This window comes from Westerdykella ornata (genome assembly GCF_010094085.1).
Source record: "Westerdykella ornata strain CBS 379.55 unplaced genomic scaffold EI97scaffold_5, whole genome shotgun sequence".
Classification (NCBI taxonomy): domain Eukaryota; kingdom Fungi; phylum Ascomycota; class Dothideomycetes; order Pleosporales; family Sporormiaceae; genus Westerdykella; species Westerdykella ornata.
The window spans coordinates 217,960-236,573 of record NW_022986855.1 but is presented as its reverse complement, the minus strand read 5'-3'; the positions used below and the strand labels follow the sequence as shown (position 1 = coordinate 236,573).

The 18,614-nt window shown below is 55.9% G+C and overlaps 6 protein-coding genes across 6 annotated transcripts; 5 read left to right on the top strand and 1 right to left on the bottom strand.

Annotated features, from left to right (window-relative positions):
* The first annotated feature begins 1,172 nt into the window (after window positions 1-1,172).
* On the top strand, window positions 1,173-3,332 carry EI97DRAFT_431446 (uncharacterized protein). The gene has a single exon (XM_033797935.1). It carries the CDS (start codon window positions 1,624-1,626, stop codon window positions 3,004-3,006), a length of 1,383 nt encoding a protein of 460 aa, XP_033655713.1. The 5' UTR covers window positions 1,173-1,623; the 3' UTR covers window positions 3,007-3,332.
* EI97DRAFT_431445 (uncharacterized protein) lies at window positions 3,193-4,506 on the bottom strand. The gene is made up of 3 exons (XM_033797934.1): window positions 4,390-4,506; window positions 4,044-4,324; window positions 3,193-3,933 (listed from the first exon to the last, which is right to left on the bottom strand). The coding sequence occupies exons 1-3, from the start codon at window positions 4,430-4,432 to the stop codon at window positions 3,523-3,525; spliced, it is 735 nt and encodes a 244-aa protein (XP_033655712.1). The 5' UTR covers window positions 4,433-4,506; the 3' UTR covers window positions 3,193-3,522.
* Window positions 4,507-4,609: 103 nt separating this feature from the next.
* Window positions 4,610-6,575, top strand: EI97DRAFT_431444 (uncharacterized protein). The gene is made up of 5 exons (XM_033797933.1): window positions 4,610-4,751; window positions 4,905-4,938; window positions 4,988-5,348; window positions 5,819-5,980; window positions 6,048-6,575. The coding sequence occupies exons 1-5, from the start codon at window positions 4,705-4,707 to the stop codon at window positions 6,221-6,223; spliced, it is 780 nt and encodes a 259-aa protein (XP_033655711.1). The 5' UTR covers window positions 4,610-4,704; the 3' UTR covers window positions 6,224-6,575.
* Window positions 6,576-8,360: 1,785 nt separating this feature from the next.
* On the top strand, window positions 8,361-9,935 carry EI97DRAFT_440681 (uncharacterized protein; the record flags this gene model as incomplete). Its single annotated transcript, XM_033799654.1, has 1 exon — window positions 8,361-9,935. The coding sequence occupies one exon, from the start codon at window positions 8,361-8,363 to the stop codon at window positions 9,933-9,935; it is 1,575 nt and encodes a 524-aa protein (XP_033655710.1).
* Window positions 9,936-10,840: 905 nt separating this feature from the next.
* Window positions 10,841-13,559, top strand: EI97DRAFT_431441 (oligosaccharyl transferas-like protein subunit). Its single transcript, XM_033797932.1, has 5 exons — window positions 10,841-11,000; window positions 11,117-11,197; window positions 11,283-11,876; window positions 11,925-13,080; window positions 13,142-13,559. The coding sequence occupies exons 1-5, from the start codon at window positions 10,847-10,849 to the stop codon at window positions 13,410-13,412; spliced, it is 2,256 nt and encodes a 751-aa protein (XP_033655709.1). The 5' UTR covers window positions 10,841-10,846; the 3' UTR covers window positions 13,413-13,559.
* Window positions 13,560-14,218: 659 nt separating this feature from the next.
* EI97DRAFT_440679 (uncharacterized protein) lies at window positions 14,219-16,901 on the top strand (the record flags this gene model as incomplete). The annotated part of the gene is made up of 3 exons (XM_033799653.1): window positions 14,219-14,409; window positions 14,466-14,467; window positions 14,524-16,901. 3 exons carry the CDS (start codon window positions 14,219-14,221, stop codon window positions 16,899-16,901), a joined length of 2,571 nt encoding a protein of 856 aa, XP_033655708.1.
* Between the last annotated feature and the right edge of the window lie 1,713 nt (window positions 16,902-18,614).

Sequence of the window (18,614 nt, the reverse complement as noted above, 5' to 3'; positions counted from 1 at the left end):
CGGAGACCGTCGTGGTTGGAATGACAACCAATAGCAGGGACGGACGAGCATAATCCGGAGAGTCCCATATAGGCCTCCTGACTACATCGCCGTCGTTGCAGTTTCGCCACTGTGCTATCCATCGTGTGGGCGCTCTACGGACCTCTGTCTAGGCCATTTCTCTTCGTCCGAACGGATCAAACCGAAGCTGGAACCCCCAACGCTGCAGAAGCAGAGCGAATGCTGTCGAGCAGTCGTTGCCATGGCTCCCTGGTTGCATCTTCTAAACACTCGAACCTTACTGTTAGTCTGCGGCGAGGACCGACGTCACTGCAGGTACCCGTTCGCGCGGCGTCCGCTAGCTTGATACTGTAAGTCTGCATTTCGACGTCGTGCTGCCGCTAATCCAGGATATACCAGCAGAGAGCAAGCGGAAATGAGTCGGGAACGTTTATGGGCAGAGGGATCTGGCACCCAGAATCGACGCAGTTTTGCAACCTGAATATCAATATGCGGCCCACTCACTGTCTTCAATGGCTGAGCTGGTGAGACACGAGCCTGGCGATGCACGTCTCAGAAACATATCCGAGGTCATCGTCGGACTGCGAGCCATCTGAGGCACCCATGCTTCTCTGACTGCCGCTGTCACGCCGACTTGTGTGTCCATGTCTCGAAAGAGCCGAACCTTATCGGGTTGTGTGCTGGCTCTGCGACAGCCAGATATTCGACACAGAGCTACTGTGGATAGGCTAGGTACAGTATCACCTCCATCTACCCCTATCGTTCGTCTACCTCGTCTGCACACGTAGTCCCTTCCGACTTAGATGGAGTCCTCCCCACAGCCTCTCAAATCGTGCTCTATGCGAAAAGGAGGAGGTATATCTGCTTCCCATCACATAGTGGTGTTGTACGGAGTAGCTTATGCAGTGTCCGGCCAGATAGATACTCCTACGCAGGAGCTGAGCACGGCAAGAGGGTCTAAGGAAAGCCCCAAGACGGCTATCTGCCAGGCGCTGTAGTAAGACGTGTCAATGTTACCAGCGAAACATGCAGAACTTATCTACAAGTTCATACCTACCCAAGAGAGCCGTGAAGAACTGACAAGACCGGAGCTACGTTTTTCCGAGTGGGATGGGGACTGGCATGCATCCAATGGCCCGGGGATCGCGACCCGACGACGCGTGACGAGCCATCGGGGAAAAGGAAACTAGGCCAACCCCAACTTCCACCCCATCTGAGCTATCCGCACCACCGGCTGCCGTACGTCGGGTCGCCATGGCTGGCCCATCCAATACAAGACCGTCCCCTCAACTACTTCCCTTTCTCCTCCACCGCCATCATCCCGCTGCTGGTCGCTGAAGTGTTCGTATCTCTAGCTCGCTGAGCCGACTTGCTGGCACTGTTGAGGCAGACCTTCTGCTGAGATCCTCTACCTCTCAACTTCTATGTCGCTTCCGCACGCCTCACGCATATAGATTCCAGCATAATCCGCCGGTATTCTAATAATCCCGGACAGCTTCTAGTTCCCGCATTATTCATCCTCCGCCTTATCGAAAATTGGCAGCATCAGCCTCGCGCTTCTCGCATCTATCGAGCACATCCACCGCTCCGTTCCTGTCCCGAACCTACCTTCCATCCTTCACCATGCCCACCGCCTTGTACGCTCCACCGAAGGACATCCCACAACCAAATCCAAGGCAGCTGCTGCCACCAGTCCTGGAGCAGCTCTCCGTCCTTGGAACGGCCAAGGGATGTCCGCCTCCTACATTCATGGAACTCTGTTGCATAGACCTGCGCCAACGGTTACAGTGGCTATCTAAGGACACTGAGTCGTGGCTCCCACTGCTGTGTCACGACGACAGGATCGGGTCGAAGCTCCCAGACCTGGTCAACAGCCTCAACCTCTGCCCCCACCCCGCATCAGGCGAAATCGAACTCCCGGATACGGATCTGACAGTGTACAAGAGGTCGGACTGCGAGACGTTGCATGCTAGGTTCTTCCTTAACACGCTTGGGCTCATAGTCGCATATCTCTGGGACAACCAGGAAGCGGCCTGGAAGTTTGCCGAGCTCCGGCCCATCGAGGACGAGAACGACAGCTTCATGTGGTTCCGCACCATAGACGAGGCAGACGAGAAGCTCCTGAAGGCGCGAGCTACCGCTCACGGGTACAATGGCTACTCCACCCCACCACCGGCTGATACCGTATCCCAATCGTCACCAGTGTCGCCGCCCGTGCCAGAGCTCACCCACGCATCGTCCGATAAGAACAGCGACGATGATGAGGATGCGTATTGGGCCCAGTATAACTTCGCGGGAGAGGAGGAGGCCCCTCGGCATAGTATCCAGGAGAAGAACGATACCGACGACGAGGACGCTTACTGGAGTCGCTACGACGCAACTCCAACGGGAGATATCCCGGCGCATAGGAGGAACATACCCAGCGACCAGGCGCCAGCCACCGAGAAAGATTACTTCAAGAGCTACGACGGGGAGTTTTCACCCATGCTCGTCGGCAACCGCGCTCTGAAAACCCCTACCAGCGGCACTCTGCTCCGCGGCCCCGGTATTGTGAACGAGAACATCGGGCCAACGGAACCGGAACGTCGCTCCTCGAACGGGACGAACGACCCAAATGCTGCCAACAGTTTCAACGGCTTAGGCATCACCGACGCCCTAAGCCGCCTCATCAACGCCTCCAACACCACTACCACCACGACCACTGACCTGCCTCCCACCCCTCCGTCCCCTTGCCCGCCCCTCTCTCACCCTCGGGCCTCGTCCCCCTCCAAATCGCCTTCCATCCCAGACCTCGAGCGCTCCGCCGAACGCGCCAGCGAAGCGGAGCTGCGGTTCCAGAACTACGAGCGAGTTGCGCAGAAGGCCGTCGAGGTGCATATTGGGACGCAGATCAAGAGTATGCGGCGGTTGGCCAAGGAGATGGGCATGGGGCTGGCCGAGTTCAGGAGGGTTGTGGAGGCGAATTTGGAGGGGTTGGGCATGGAGGAGGAGGAGGGGGAGGAGTGATGCTGCCTGTAGTAAATTTTGGGGCATTGAGAGGGCGGGAGTGGTGAGGGTGTATGGGAGTCGAGATTGGTGAGATGAACGATGTTGTTTGGATGGTGATGAGAAGTTTCCTGTTTGCATATGCATTGTTGGCGTCTGTTGGATAACACTGTTGGTTGCGTTTCGTCCTTCATGCATATTGCTTTCCCAATGTTCATTTTATTGCCAGCCTTTTCATGTCCGATTGGAAATTGACCATCAACGCATGCACGGCTTCGGCGATTCGATTCATTTCCGTAGCAAGGAATTATCCCTCTTGATCAGATACTTTGTTCGATGCAAATGAGAACACATGACTGATCAGCAAAGCATACCATTCAGATGCCGTGATGTCCCTTCCACTCATGATACATCCTGAAGTGTAGACCTTTCTTTCCCGTAGAAAGCGAAGCCATCCTTCTCCCTCCGCTCTCCACTCGAGCTCACGCCTCCATTCCCATCCCATCCGAATCGCATCTCGAGCATATCCCAAAACACCTACTTCCTCCTCCTCCCCTGGCCCCCTTGCCCCACTGCCGCCGCACCACTACTCCCCGAAGCCTTCGTCCTCTGGTTCGCCCGCGCACTCCTCTTCAACTGCTCCAAAATCTCCACCGCATTGCTCGCACTCACATTGAAAGCGCCTCCTCCTTGTGCTGGTGTCTCGCTCCCGCGACCGATTTCCTCGACGACGTTGGACGGGTCCGCGGCGCCGATGACGGGGATGGAGCTGGCGAGGAATTGCTGGAAGGGTTTGGGGGCGAAGGAACCTTCGGAGGTGAAGATGGTGGTGAAGGGGAGGTGGAGGGTGAGGGTTTGCGGGGTCGCAGAGGAGGAGGAGGAGGGGGTGAAGGTTGCGGTTAGGTGGTAGATGGGGGTGTGCTTTTTGGTCGAGGTGCGGATTGCGATCTATGTTTGAGTTAGCAAGATATCTTCCTCGTCCTCGATCTCGTCTTCGTCTTCGCCCTCGTAGGAGGGCAGGTTTGAACGACACGAAAAAGGAAGGGAAATGGACGTACCCTCCCCGTCTTCCCCACCCCCTCGTACACAAGCCCACTCTCGACCCACCACACCCAATACGTAAACACGCCATTCAGGACAAAATACGCGACCACTGCGGGAGCCGTCCAGGGCTTCGTCACGGCCCAGCCGAATTTCCAGTCAAAGTAGAAGAGGGCGGCGCTGATGAGGACGGCCGAGTAGCCCAGGGCGAGGCGGACGTCGGTCTTGGTGTGGATTTGGCGGAACTTGAGGTTGTGCAGGTGGAGGGGGATGAAGTCGTCTGTGGTGTTTTTGAGGTCTGAGGGGGAGTGTTAGTAGGTGAGTGGTGAGGAGGGATTGGGAGGGTGGGAGGGGAGGGGATACCGGAGAGGGAGTGGACGGCGATTTTGGTTGATGGTGCCGCCATGGTTGTGGATTGGTGTAGTTTTGTGAGGGATGGAGAGGTGTGGTAGCTTTCGCTGGTGATAGTCGTGAAGCTGAAGCTTAGCGTGATGGTTGGACACCTTTCCTCAATCGCCGGCTTGTGGACCCCTGTCGGTGTCGGAGGTGCGTGCGGCGGTGGACGCTAGGCTGGAGCTTTCATCATCAACACCACGGAAGGCTATTCTCGACTTCTCCTCTTCCCACCTTTACTGTTCTCGTTGTTAGCTGTCGTCCAGGGACGATTGGAGAGACAGGATGGCACAGCCTGTGGTGCAGACGATTCATCGGGATCCCGCCTTGTTGTAAGTCTGCCCCTCTTGACGGCGTGTAGCTACTCGTTTGGCATTGCGAATGATGAGATGGGATTGTTGTGGAGCTGCTCTACAACGATTACACTATCTAAGCCAATCCTGTCTCTCATCAAAGTTGTTCTACAGTTGCTAACGAAACCACAGCTGGTGGATCCTCCTCCCCATCACCGTCGTCATGGTATTCCACCAAACCCCCCTCCAGCCGACTTCTCTCACCAAACCCCTAGATCCTCACCGGAATCCTCCGCCACTACGCCATGACGCTCCTCCAAACGACGCCCAAGAAGCAACCGCTCCCCATCCTGCGCCAGCAGCGCTCGCTCCTGCGCGGCATCTCGCTGCGGCAAAACGCCTCGGTGCTATCCCCTTCGTCCTTCCAGTCGCGCAAAGCCTACCTCGTGGACGCGTACAAGGAGGGCAAGTTTCTGGCGGATCCCGAGGCGAGGGGGAAGCCGAGGCCGAATCCGATGAGCGATCCGGCGGCCATGGAGGGCATGATGGGCATGATGAAGGGGAATATGGCCATGATGGTGCCGCAGACTTTGATCATGGGGTGGATTAATGCGTTTTTTTCGGGGTTTGTGATCAGTAAGTTTGGATTTTCATTCATTTCTCGTTCAAGTCAATGGGTTTTCATTTTTAGTTTTGCTGTTTGTGGTTTCAGTATTGGGAGTGGCCTTGGCTATGTTGGACCGTCACGGTGCTTCTCAGTCACGACGACTTTCCCAGTCGCATGATTTTTCGCGCATGGCTTCTTTCATCAAAAGAAGGCTATTTCGAGGATCTGCGGAGATGGGATATGGCCACCGCTGGGACATGATCGGTGTGCCGTCCCTCGCATGATATCACTCGGCAACCGCCTTGGGGCTTCAAGATGGCGCTTTCTGGGCTCGCGCCCCGCTCAGCTCCGCGGAGGGTGTGCTCAGATGTCGACTTGAAAGAATCTCCTTCCAGTCGTACGACCTCTAGTTGGTGGACAGGCGTTTGCTTTACCTGGCGCATCCCTTTTACCTTTCAAGTTCGGCGATTTCCGTGTTTGCTAACGAGATTGTCCACAGTGAAGCTTCCGTTCCCCCTCACACCGCAGTTCAAGTCGATGCTCCAGTCTGGGGTAGGGACGCGGGACTTGGACGTGCGCTGGGTGTCGTCCCTATCCTGGTATTTCCTCACGCTCTTTGGGCTGCAGCCCGTGTACAATTTCATCCTGGGTAGCAACAACGGTAAGCCAGTCCCAGGGCGAGAATATATCAGTATCCCTATCTGGGTTGAGCTGACGGCCGTCTCCAGCGGCGAACCAGGTTGCACAGCAGATGGGCCAGATGAACCCCGGCGCAGGCTTCATGGGACCAGAGCAGGATCCCGATAAGCTGTTCCTAAACGAAGCCGAGAATCTCGAGGTGCTCCAGCATTGGTCGGTGTTGGATGGGGTGGAGGAGCGACTGGTGGCGAAGATGGCTTCGTAGTGGTGGCTACGTCTGGATGTCTCAGGAAGGGTGCATGCAGGTATGCCCAGGAATGATTGTATCTATCGCATGCAGGAGGGCATGCCTGGGGAAGAGAAGAGAATGAGGCGTTTGACGCAGCCAGGGCGCTAGACTATCGTGCCGCTCAGCGTCGACGACCGGCGACGGCCAGCAGATATCCAAAATCTATGACCACCACTTGCCGTCCCGACACGGCGGTTACGGCATCGAGGCGAGGGCTGACGAGGGCGGGCGAGTCCGGGAATTGAATCCATCAGCTCGGCCGTCCCCCGCGATATGTACGTATTCATTAAGCTTCCGCAGATGCAGGAGAGGTTGCCCGCCACAGCAGGGCGAGCAAACCTTCTTGTTACAAAAGGCGCCGAAGAGACATCATTATGGTCGAACCATCCGCGATTTTACGTGGAAAGTGCAACAATGATTATTTTTCCTGTTCGCGCGCTGAAAAGCAAGCCAGGCGCTTCAGGTGAGAGTGAGGGACCATGATGGATGCAGGGGCAGAGACGCCCCTCCTTCGTACTCCCCCGCTCCCAACAACTCCCTCTCACCACTTTCCTTGACCACTTCAACCCTGTACGACAGCGGGACGCACCGCCCCCATCTTCGGGATACTCTCTATTTCTTATTCTACCGTGCACTTGTCGCGCCGCCAAACGCCCCCACGATTCTCGGTCTGCCAGGAGTCGTCCCCGGAACTGAGAAGTCAGGCCGACTGGTCTGTCGTGACAATCTCACAGCAATTCACCATTGCACGTCGCTGGTCCTTCCCGCTTTGTACACAGTACGTAGGGCAGAAAGGCAACCGAGGGCACCGCCCGCCTCGTGGTGATATTGTGGGTGCTGGTGCCTGGACTCGGGGAACACGCCTTCAACAACACCACACACGGTCAGTTCCCTGGCAGGAAACCATCCTGCGCCTCATCTCGGTGAGCGCAACCATGCCTGAGGTCTACTCGACGCCAAGGGAGGAGCAAAGCACCCGTCTCCAATCGGGCGCACGCCATCATGCGCCAGCCCGTCTCCACGTCTCTTCGCTGCTGGGAACTTCCAATCCGCGCGTCCCCGTCGAGGTCCCTGGCAAGTGGCTCCTCAACCACCATGTCCCGCCGCCATCGTCCTTTAACATCCCGAACGGGAGCCCTCCGCTTCTGGTGCGGCCGAAACAGAAACAGACACACCGGCAGAGATAGGCCATAGCAACATGGCTTTATTATTCCTGCAACCCGAGATCTACGACTGTCCGGAGGATAGAGGGAGCCTTTCTGGTGCTGCTTGGTATCCCGTTCTAGCTCTAGGGCTCCGTACCCGTACAAGAGGACTTTCACCCACTTGGATTGGCAACTCCCCCCAGCACCGCACCATCGCTTCAGGGAGCAGCTCGAGGGTTGGCGAACCACTCTACCGGACGCGGCCCGAGTAGGAGGAGCGGGCTTAGTCGAGGCGGGGGGTCGGGCACGAGCTGCCAGTGATTTGCTGCCTCCATGTGTTCGGCTTTCGTTTCTTTTTCACGCATTTGAGGCGTCACCCTATAACCTTTCCTATTACGACCTGCAGGACGCCCACGTCAGTCATAAATGGTGGCTGGCCATGCGCCGGCTGAGTGCACTGTCCACCGGTGAATGCTCCAAATGCACCTCGCAGGGGCCGTCTCCTCTGAGATTGCTCCTTCACAACTCACCCCTCTGATTGGCTGAGGTCATGCGGCTCTGCTAATCCGTCAACATATATGGCAGTATACCAGCAGCTCCGGAAGACGGGATGGAATACCAGCGTCCGAGGGCAGTGCAAGTACTCACCATCTGTTTGCTTGCTTGTGTACCCTTGAGAAGCCTCACTGTAGTCCCTGCTTCGCCCCCTTTTGTCGTTCCAGTCAAGGTCACCTTAAAGACACTTGATTCCTCTGAACCCACTCGACGAATATATCCATCGTGACCTCCTCCGAGGAGAGCTGGTGCTCGATTTCGACGTATGTTCGTTTCACTTCTCCTCTCGTAGGTTTGGCTCATTCTTCAAAAGCTATTTGGATTCGAAATCACTTTTGGCACCGCGTCATTCTCGACAACCTTGGACCCATCACTGCAGGGGGCTTAGACCTGAGCCGTTCGCAGTATCCGGCATGGATCCTTTCCAGTATCCAGATATTCCGCAGATCCCCGCCTTCGAGGACGACCAGCACTTCTTCCTCTCGTCAGATGGGGATTTCGAGTTCTCACCTTACGCCAAGCGACCTGCCGTGTTTGGGTACTACAGAGACGGCTTCGAGCAAGGCATGGTGGACCCGGAGGTTGTGAACATGCAGCCGCTGCAGCGGTTCCTTCACGGCGGAGATCCCTCTCCTCTCCCTCCTGCGCTTGTACATACCGAACCTTCCCGAGACCTTCAACATCAATACTACGCCCCTTACGGACGGCCCTGGCCAACCTCGGAGTTCCCGCACTACTTCTCGCGAAGCGGCTCTCCGGAGGGCACCTCGACTTCAGGCACATCGAGCCAGGCCCAGCATAACGACGTCTCCTCTCCTGGGGCGGTCCACTCTGTCCCATATGGCACCATGGACGCCTTCACCCAACAAACACTCGCATGCCCTGGTGCCGAGTCCCTTAAAGGAGGCGTGTATTCATCCCAACTCCAGCTACCCGGTAACAGTGTCCATCCCAAGGATCTTGAGCTGCAGCACCATGATGAAGCTCACGCCCCTACGGAGGAGCTCGAGGCAATGGATGTACAATCCGACTACGACTATGAGGCAGAAACATCCTATCCAAACGCAGAGGCCGCACAAGTTGACACCATATCCGAATCCTTCAACAACAACCAACCTGATCCGGAGATGGGCCATTCCCTTCAAGTGGCTGAAGAAGTGCTGCCCATGACCCAGAGCGAAGAGTCCGACTCCGACTACAAGCCCACCACGAGGCACAGGAGAACACGGTCAACCTCCCATCGCACTCCCAGGAGACAAACCTTAGCACGCCACGGTCCACACTCCTCCACAACCACCTCCCCTTCCCAACCGCACTCACCATATCACAATCGCAGCCGCCGCCGCCCCTCCCAGCGCGACACAAAGTCCCCCACCTCACCAGCAGCCACCACCTCTGGAGCTCCAAAGGAGCGCCCATTCCCCTGCCCCCTTGCCCGTTACGGCTGCCCCTCCGACTTCCGCTCCAAAAACGAATGGAAGCGGCACGTCTCGACCCAACACATCAAACTCGGCTTCTGGCGCTGCGACCTGTGCGCCCCAACCGTCGACCCGCACGACGCGTCCACGACGTACCACAACGACTTCAACCGCAAGGACCTCTTCACCCAGCACCTCCGCCGCATGCACGCCGCGCCCCCGACGTGCGGCCCCGCCAAGAGGAAGGAATTCCCCGTCACGGAGGACAACATCAAGGATGTACAGGAGCGGTGCTATTTGCGGCTGAGGGACACGCCGCCGAGGAGTAATTGCCTTTTTTGCGATAAGAGTTTTGTAGGGCCCGCGAGTTGGGAGGAGCGGATGGAGCATGTGGGGAGGCATTTGGAGAAGGAGAGGGTTGGGGTCGAGGTTGGGGTGGGGGAGTGGAGGGAGGATAGGGGGTTGGAGGAGTGGTTGGTTAGGGAGGGGTTGATTGTTTGGGGGGAGGCTGGGTGGGGCATGGGGGGTGGGAGGCCTTTGAGGGGGGATGGGGAAGGGGAGGGGGTCTGAAAAAGGTGGCAGAGGTAGGGTGTTTGGGATGTGATTGGATATGATGTGCTATGATATGCTATGAACGGCAGGCTTGGGAATCAACGGTCATGGATATGGTTGGGACTCGGGTACGAAAAGGCAGGTTTGTGATGGGATTGGAATACGCGCACGCACGGATATCCCTTTTCTTTTCCTTTTCCATTTCTCCTGTTCGGAATCGGTGAATCTGATACCCCCTTTTGGCGTTGGTTTTGAATCTATTCGTTTTTCCTCTTTGTCGTCGGCGTTGATGTTTGACGCAAGCCAGTGGTTTCTGTTTCATGGGATGGTAAGAGGGATTTGGTGGATATGATGAGTTTACTTTGGAAAACGGGGTTTCACAAGTCTCGAGTCAAATCTCCCTCCATTCATGTGCATTTCGTAATGTAGAGGATGCTGGTTGCAGAACACAGCCACAGCCACAACTTCTGTTCTTGCACCCTGTTTATCATATGCAACCCACCATACGGAGTAAAGAAGCGGTACTGATTTAATTGTTGTATGCGCACAGCCACCACCTACATTAGACACATAACCCGGCTCCCGAGCAGTAGCCGAGACCGGTGCAAGCGGATTGCAGAGGGGGTCAGGCGGAGAAGAAATATATGAATCAGCTTGGTATGCTTCCGCGTGGTGTTTGGTCATCGGGGTGTGGATTTTGGGATCTGCAGCTCTGGAGATTTAAGGAGGGAATGCAGGTGGTGAATGTCCCTGCACGTGATATATCTTGGCGTCCAATGGTCTCAATATGTCGGCAAAACATTTCTCCGAGTGATGACACCTGTAGTTAGCTGTTCGGAGCTTCTGGGCAATGGGCCGCGTGTGCGAGTCGTCGAAGAACAGCAGCCCTCTCCCCGCCAACCCCTCGTCCTTCTTTGTTTTTCTCGACCATGGCTGCCACCGGGGGCGACCAATTGCTCAGGCAGGCCACGAGCCGGAATACTCGGGGCTTGCTGAGGGTGATTATCCTGGCGCTGATTGCGGCGGCCGCCGTGTCGAGTCGGTTGTTCTCCGTGATTAGGTTTGAGAGTATTATCCATGAGTGTATGTGTTCACAATTGTGAGGACTGGGGTGGGAATTGGAAGTAATGGGATTGGATTGGAGGCTTCATTGGGGCTTGAATCGAACATCTGAGCACTTGGCTGACTTTGGCAAACAGTCGATCCATGGTTCAACTTCCGCGCTACAAAGTACCTCGTGAACAATGGGTTTTACAGCTTCTGGGACTGGTTCGATGACCGTACGTCGTCCTTCTTTTCCTACGGAGATATCCCGTTTCCGACAAGCGGGACTGGAGACGCTTTACTGATATTTTGCGACAACAGGGACATGGCACCCCCTCGGACGTGTTACGGGCGGTACACTCTATCCGGGCCTCATGGTCACCAGCGGCGTCATCTACCACCTCCTCCGCTTCCTGACTCTCCCCGTCGATATCCGTAATATATGCGTGCTTCTTGCCCCTGGATTCTCCGGTCTCACCGCGCTCGCGACGTACCTCCTTACCGCTGAGATGGTCACCTCCCCGTCCGCCGGTCTGCTCGCTGCGGCCTTCATGGGTATTGCACCTGGGTACATCTCGCGCTCCGTAGCTGGTAGCTACGACAACGAAGCCATTGCCATTTTCTTGCTGGTCTTCACCTTCTTCCTCTGGATCAAGGCTGTCAAGAACGGCTCGGTGTTTTGGGGTGCACTGACGGCTCTGTTCTACGGATACATGGTGTCTGCTTGGGGTGGATACGTCTTCATCACAAATTTGCTGCCCCTGCATGCGTTCGTCCTGATTTGCATGGGGAGGTACAGCCCTAGGCTGTATGTCAGCTATACTTCATGGTATGCATTGGGTACGCTGGCGAGTATGCAGATTCCCTTTGTGGGATTCTTGCCAATCAGGAGTAGCGAGCACATGTCGGCACTGGGTAAGTGGATCTGAGAAAATAGGTCGGAAATCCGGCTGACTGGAATAGGTGTCTTCGGTCTCCTTCAGCTCGTCGCATTTACCGATTATGTGCGGACCCAGCTCCCAAGCAAGCAGTTCCAGACGCTGCTCCGCGCCCTTGTCCTCATCATCTTCGTCGTCGCTCTCGGAGGGTTGGTTCTTCTCACCGTCACCGGCGTCATTGCCCCCTGGACTGGACGTTTCTACTCACTTTGGGATACCGGCTATGCCAAGATTCATATCCCCATCATTGCGTCCGTTTCCGAGCATCAACCTACCGCATGGCCGGCCTTCTTCTTCGATCTGAACATGCTGATCTGGCTCTTCCCGGCTGGCGTCTACATGTGCTTCAAGAAGTTGACGGATGAGCAAGTGTTCGTTGTCATCTATGCTGTCCTCGCCAGCTACTTCGCCGGCGTCATGGTGCGTCTCATGCTCACGTTGACCCCTATCGTCTGTGTGGCGTCAGCAATGGCCTTCTCCCAGATCCTGGATACCTATCTGGACGCTAGGTCCCCTAAGGTTGCGGCTAAGGAGGAGGGAAAATCGGACTCTGCAAAACTTGCAGCGGCGGCGGTTCTTCCGGAGGGATTGCGGTCTACGCGCAGCCCAGTCGTCGGTGTCTACGCGTACATTTCGAAGTTGACGGTTGTGGGTGCATCCTTGGTGTACCTGTTGCTGTTTGTGCTTCACTGCACATGGGTCACGTCCAACGCCTACTCATCCCCCTCCGTCGTCCTTGCGTCCAGGCTCCCGGATGGTAGCCAGCACATCATCGATGACTACCGCGAGGCGTACTACTGGCTCAGGCAAAACACGCCCGATGATGCCAAGATCATGTCTTGGTGGGACTATGGCTACCAGATTGGTGGCATGGCCGACCGTCCCACACTCGTGGACAACAACACGTGGAACAACACGCACATTGCCACGGTTGGAAAGGCCATGAGCTCAAAGGAGGAGGTCAGCTATCCTATTATGCGTCAACACGAGGTCGACTATGTCTTGGTCGTGTTTGGTGGTCTTCTCGGCTACTCCGGTGACGACATCAACAAGTTCCTCTGGATGGTCCGTATCGCGGAGGGCATCTGGCCTGACGAGGTCAAGGAGCGCGACTTCTTTACTGCGCGGGGCGAGTACCGCGTTGATGACGAGGCGACCAAGACGATGAAGGACAGCTTGATGTGAGTGGAACATTCTTGTATTCTTTTACGAACCCCACCTTGATACTAAACCTCTCCCCAGGTACAAGATGTCCTACTACAACTACAACTCGCTCTTCCCCGCGGGCCAGGCCCAAGACCGAGTTCGTGGTGCGCGACTCCCCGCCCAGGGACCGGAGCTCAGCACCATTGAGGAGGCCTTCACCAGCGAGAACTGGATCATCCGGATCTATAAGGTCAAGGACCTGGATAACTTTGGGAGAGATCATCAGAGCGCGACGGCGTTTGAGAAGGGGCATAAGAAGAAGCGGGCGGCGAGAAGGAAGGGCCCGAGGGTGCTAAGGGTGGAGTAGGGATTGTTTGCGGCATTAGCGAGTGCTTTGAACATGGCCTAATAAGGGTCTTCTGGTCTGTAACATCAGGGATGTGCGGCGTTTGGGAGGGACAACCTGGACATAAGACAAGGGGAAGCAAAATATATACAGATTTACTTAAACCCAAGGGAGGGGGTGAGAGTGCGTCGTTTGAGAGGTGTGAGTAGCGTGTGTGCATGCGGATAGGTTTCGGAGGTGAGTGAGCATCGGCTTTCTCACAAGAGGTAGGGAAAGTAAGTGTCCCTCAGCAAACGCTCATATGTCTTCACGGTGGGGTTGAGTCTTGCCTGAGATTGGCCTTCTCGCTCTCCGCTCTTTCCCTTCTCACCTTTCTCTCTCTTCACCCCCCACCAAACGCTCTCCTTGCAAGATTCCTCAAGCAGTTCTCCAACCAGAAAATCCGAGGCGCCCTCTCACGCCCTTGTACTGTACATTCCCACTTTGCTACTCCGTCGCCGGGGTGTGCACCTGGCGCGCGCCCCGAGGCGAAAGCGGTGTAGTTGTCAGTCTTCCACCGCGCCTCCCTTCCAACACGAAACTGTCGTCACGACCGTCCTCTGCTCAATACGCCGTCTCACTCCCGAGCCTTTGTTTCACCTACGACACCGAGTGGCCTGGTCTTTATCGATTTCCTTCAACATATCGGAGCACGGCTGCACACTGATCACATTCTGTCGTTCCTTACTTCTCCACTTACTACCATCCACACCCCCCAGAGAGCGCTTGGAGCACTTCCCCGCTCCCACCTCGCCAGCGCCTACTTCCCTTGCGTACGACATTCGGCAATGGCGAATAACGACGAGGTCGCTCGTGCGTATGCCGAGTTCCTGGGCGGGAGTGCGCCGGCGCCTGCTCGTCCGCCTGATAATGCTAGTGCTCCCGGTACTGCGGGCGCTGTTGCTTCGCCGTACGGATTTGGATATGGGTATCCCGGGTATGGGTATGGGTATGGGTGGCCCAATTACTATTACCCCGTGTAAGTGCTCGGGCTTTCGTTGCCTCGGACTGTGAATCATGACTAACAGAGCGTAGATGTTTGTACCTCCAGTCAATATTTCGCTGCATGACGCCTCTTGGGAAACTAACACAGCTCAGGCTGCCCCAGGTGCTCCAGGTACAGCCGCCGCTGCAGTACCGCCAGCTGCTCAGAGCACCGCCCTCGTCCCAGTCCTCCCGGTCGCTCCCACACCTCATTCAACAGCCCCCTCGGCAACCCCTACAGCTCCCGTATTCTACACTTTTCCACTGCAGCCGGTGCCAGAGGCTGCAGGAGGGGCTTCGACGGCAACCGTTGTAGAGAAGTCAGGACTACCGATTTACACAAACGGATGGCAATACGTCGAGCCACCCTCACAGACGACAGCGATGGTGCCATCAGCCAAAATACCGGATCCACCACCTGCAAGACCGCCCTGGCCTAGGGTACCGGATCCGCCGCCTGCAAGGCCTCCGTTTCCTCCGCCGCCGGGGATGTCTTCGAGAGCGACCCTTGGATCTGAGTCTTCGAGGTCACTGTCTGGAAATGTTTTCCACGAACGTGAGCGGGAACATTGGAAATCTTATGAGTATGAGTATCCGCCGCCAGAACGTCGATATCGCGCTTCCTCTCCCCCTCCACCTCCGCCAGGACCGCCGGCCCCAGGCTCTACACCAGTCTTGCTGTGTCATACATGCAGTATCTGCGGACAGATGCGATCTGCAGCCTTCCATCGGTCGCATCCTGTGGTTCCTGGGAAACCGGTCATCGAGGGTGTATGTCGGCGGTGCAAGAAGAAAGGGTACAGCACTAGCGCCAGCTACAGTAGGAGGCATGAAGACGAGAGCTTGACAAAAGTTACCCGTATCCGGCGCTGCATTGCGGATGAGCCTTGCGATTGGCCTGACAGAGATGAAGACGACGGCTATTATCGGACTGAGAGGGAGAGATCCAAGTACACGGCTTACGAGACCGAGGAGGCGTTCGTGGATGAGGGGAGAGGGCGGCCGAGAGTACGCACAGAGGTGCAGAGTCGGCATAACGTGGGTTTAGGTATTCTTCCCCAGGTGGTGAAGGATGTCAAACGTGTGATGCGCGTTGCTTCGGAGAGTCCGCCGCGGAGGATTTACACTCTGAGGGAACGGGGTAGGCGGAGGGAAAGGTCCGTGGCTTCTCCCTCCTTTGATCCACCGCGACGGTTCATGGAACCTGTGAATGCCCATCGAGTGGAAGAGGAACAGCCGCCGCGGCCGCCGATGAGGAGGAGAGCGAGGAGCATCTCACCAGTCCCTTACAGAGGGAGGGAAGAGCACTATGAACGCGAAGCAGCAGTCGATCGGGTGGCTTCACACCGTGAGGTTTACCGTTCAATGAGTCCACCCTCGCCGCCAGTGGTGTCCCGCCGTGCGCGATCACCCTCGAGAGGAATTCTCAAGACAACAGATCTGGACCGCGAGACTAGCTACCGCCGACGCATGAGCGTGCCTACTGATGGCGGAATCGAGAGCACCACGGTCGAGATTGGGGGCCCTAAAGTCACGTTGGTGCATCGGTCTATCCGCCCAACAACCCGTGTCACAGAGGTACCAGAGACAGGTCATGGTGATGAGAATAGCGAGCGTGGGTTCAAGTATCGCTCGAGGCATCGGGATGGCGGTGACTATTACTCGAGGGCAGATTACTTCGAGGAGCGCCATAATCATCGCCGCGGTGTCGCACCTCCGCAAGGAAGGCCATATCTGGAAGAACCACTTTCTCCGTTGCCGCCGCCCGGCCGCCTCGTTTCCCCTTCGCCACCAGCAAGAGAGTTTGAGAGACTGAGCGTCCGATATGTATCTCCTCGTGGGCGCTCTCGATCCCGGTCTAGTGAGCCTCATAGATTTCCCCTCGATTACAGGCACATTAGCGCGAGTCCTCGGATGGACTCTGCTCCCCCTCTGCCACCGCCCACTGCCCCGATGCCAGAAGAGAGGGGACAAGATGGAACGAGAGGGAGAGGCAAGGAGCGTGAATCTGACAGAGAGAGACTACACATGACCTACCGCCGCAGCGAGTCCAACACCCGAAGAGGGCGCTCACGTCCTCCAGCTCCACTCTCATCCGTCGACTCAGAGGAAGACATGGACATGGATCGCGTTAGGACTGGGTATCGAACTGTTCGTGTTCGGACGCTGTCTCCGCCGCTTTTGCCCAGAGCGCGGCCCCGTCGCAACATATCTCCCCAAGAGTTTTCTCCAGCCGGCGCGCCGGGGCCCTCTGGTGGAGGGATGGCATTTGAGTCAAAGGGAGGGAGGGCATATGGAGATGGTTTGAAGGAGAAGGGGAGGAGGAGAGACTGGGAGGAAGTTACTGTGAGTGGGAGTGAGAGGGGCAGGGATAGTGGTAGGGACGAGGGAAGGAAAGAGGAGGTAGTGGAGGTGAGGACGTGGAGGGGACGGGATGAGGATGGGAAGCCTGTTACGTGGGTGGAGGAGAGGAGGGTGGTTTCTTAGTTGGAGGGGTAAGGTTGGGGTGGTTGGGGAGCGGGGTATGGGTGGGTGTGGTGGATGAAAAGGACTGGAGTTTTTGGGGTGGGACTAGGTGCACTGGAGGCTTTCTCTAGAAGAGGGGGTGTGCGGAGTGTGTTGATGGAGTTGTTCTCCTGCTTTCTCCTGGCCTGGACCTGGCTTCCCTGGCTCTGGGTCGGGCACTTCTACTTCCTTTCCTCTCATTCTGCGAAGGGGTGAGGCGAGGGGCGAGGGGTCATGTGTAATGGCGTTAGCTAGATTAGCCTTCAAGTCACCATTGCTGCTTGGAGATTCCCTCAAAGTCCTTGATCTTCTTGTTTGTGGCGGCTGTGATTTGAAAGAGAAGAAGAATATGGGTTATTAGACCTCTGGAAGATGATTCGGCCTGCGTCGGCGATTTGCTGTGGATAAAGTACAACGTGTTGGTTTGAGATTTGGTCCACTGGAGGAGAGTATTGGTTTTGCGGTCGTTTCCTGCTTCTGTGAACGAGGACTTGGGTTCCGGAGCTGACGATTCTTCATCGCCAGCTGTTTCCAGTGTAATCGACTTTCGGATTCCAATGTCTTGGGTGGCTTGTATTCGTTGCAATATGCATGGATCAGTCCAACAAATAGCTTCTGCGCGAATTAGGCACAGATGAATCGTTTAACTCGGTGCGTATATCCTCAAGGATCGTGAGCGAGAGCGCACGAAACTCCTCGTCTTCATCTACGATAGGAACTTTTCGAAATGTAACAATGATACGGACATAATCATGCCAACCGGATTTGTGTTTTGTAGGCACAATCAGCTGATACTTTTGGCATGTGATTGACAATTCTAGAGATAAAGGAGGATAAGGAGTGGTGTGGCTATTCACCAGAGCATAGAAGGAGGTATACATGGGTCCGCTAAGGGGTTAGGGCTTCATCCGATTCGTCACTGGCTATTGAAAACTAATTTTGGATTGGCTCAATCGAACATCAAGTACTGTAGCAGTTTCAGACAACGCTACCCTGGCTTCCTCCCGTCGCAAAATGAAACAAAACGATGGTCTAGGTCGGTGATGCCGAGAGCATCGCAGCCAGCGGAGGAACTTCCAAGTATTTTGGTCCTTCTGTGGACGAACTGAAATACAACGAACTCTATGTTGTTAAACAAGACCAAAACCGCAGCTGTTGAGCTAGCAATGACGTTCTGTTTACAGCTGCATACTGAAAGGCTGGCATAAATATATGGCACTGAATTCGATTGGTTGGGATGCGGTGCGGGAAGGTAGATCGCGCCGGAGCATGAGATCGAAAAGAGTACCCTAATGTGCTGCGAACATGTGCGACTGGGCCGCTTTTGTAGCAGCCGAGGAAAAGTTTTAGGTAAAGGTACCGCAGTTGTGGAGTTGCCTAAGTACGCGGCGAGGAAGTTCTGGATGGGCCGTGACCGCTATCTATGGTAAGATATTCCTTATGACTCCGGCACGGCACGTAACAGATCATCAGAATGCTGTGGAGGCGAGGTGACGGAGGGAACACGTACACTGTACTCTCGGCCCTCCCAAGCTCAATGATAAGCGGTACTGTTAGTACGTGGGGCGGGTGTATGTCATAATCATGCCCTGAAGAGTAGAATCATCTCGTCCTCAAAACAGGACAGAAGCGAGATCCATTAACAGCTACTATAACTCCTCCCACTACTTCATTTAACCATGACCGAAACCGTGT

What these genes read in the sequence shown, in the direction of transcription:
- EI97DRAFT_431445 (XM_033797934.1), bottom strand. Translation starts at nt 4,432, where the DNA reads ATGGCGGCACCATCAACCAAAATCGCCGTCCACTCCCTCTCCG. An exon ending in CGCCGTCCACTCCCTCTCCG is followed by an intron (nt 4,325 to 4,389) that starts GTATCCCCTCCC and finishes ACTCCCCCTCAG; the next exon opens with ACCTCAAAAACACCACAGAC. An exon ending in GGGTGGGGAAGACGGGGAGG is followed by an intron (nt 3,934 to 4,043) that starts GTACGTCCATTT and finishes ACTCAAACATAG; the next exon opens with ATCGCAATCCGCACCTCGAC.
- EI97DRAFT_431446 (XM_033797935.1), top strand. Translation starts at nt 1,624, where the DNA reads ATGCCCACCGCCTTGTACGCTCCACCGAAGGACATCCCACAACCAAAT.
- EI97DRAFT_431441 (XM_033797932.1), top strand. Translation starts at nt 10,847, where the DNA reads ATGGCTGCCACCGGGGGCGACCAATTGCTCAGGCAGGCCACGAGCCGG. An exon ending in TGAGAGTATTATCCATGAGT is followed by an intron (nt 11,001 to 11,116) that starts GTATGTGTTCAC and finishes TTTGGCAAACAG; the next exon opens with TCGATCCATGGTTCAACTTC. An exon ending in CTGGGACTGGTTCGATGACC is followed by an intron (nt 11,198 to 11,282) that starts GTACGTCGTCCT and finishes TTGCGACAACAG; the next exon opens with GGACATGGCACCCCCTCGGA.
- EI97DRAFT_431444 (XM_033797933.1), top strand. Translation starts at nt 4,705, where the DNA reads ATGGCACAGCCTGTGGTGCAGACGATTCATCGGGATCCCGCCTTGTT. An exon ending in TTTTTCGGGGTTTGTGATCA is followed by an intron (nt 5,349 to 5,818) that starts GTAAGTTTGGAT and finishes GATTGTCCACAG; the next exon opens with TGAAGCTTCCGTTCCCCCTC. An exon ending in CATCCTGGGTAGCAACAACG is followed by an intron (nt 5,981 to 6,047) that starts GTAAGCCAGTCC and finishes GGCCGTCTCCAG; the next exon opens with CGGCGAACCAGGTTGCACAG.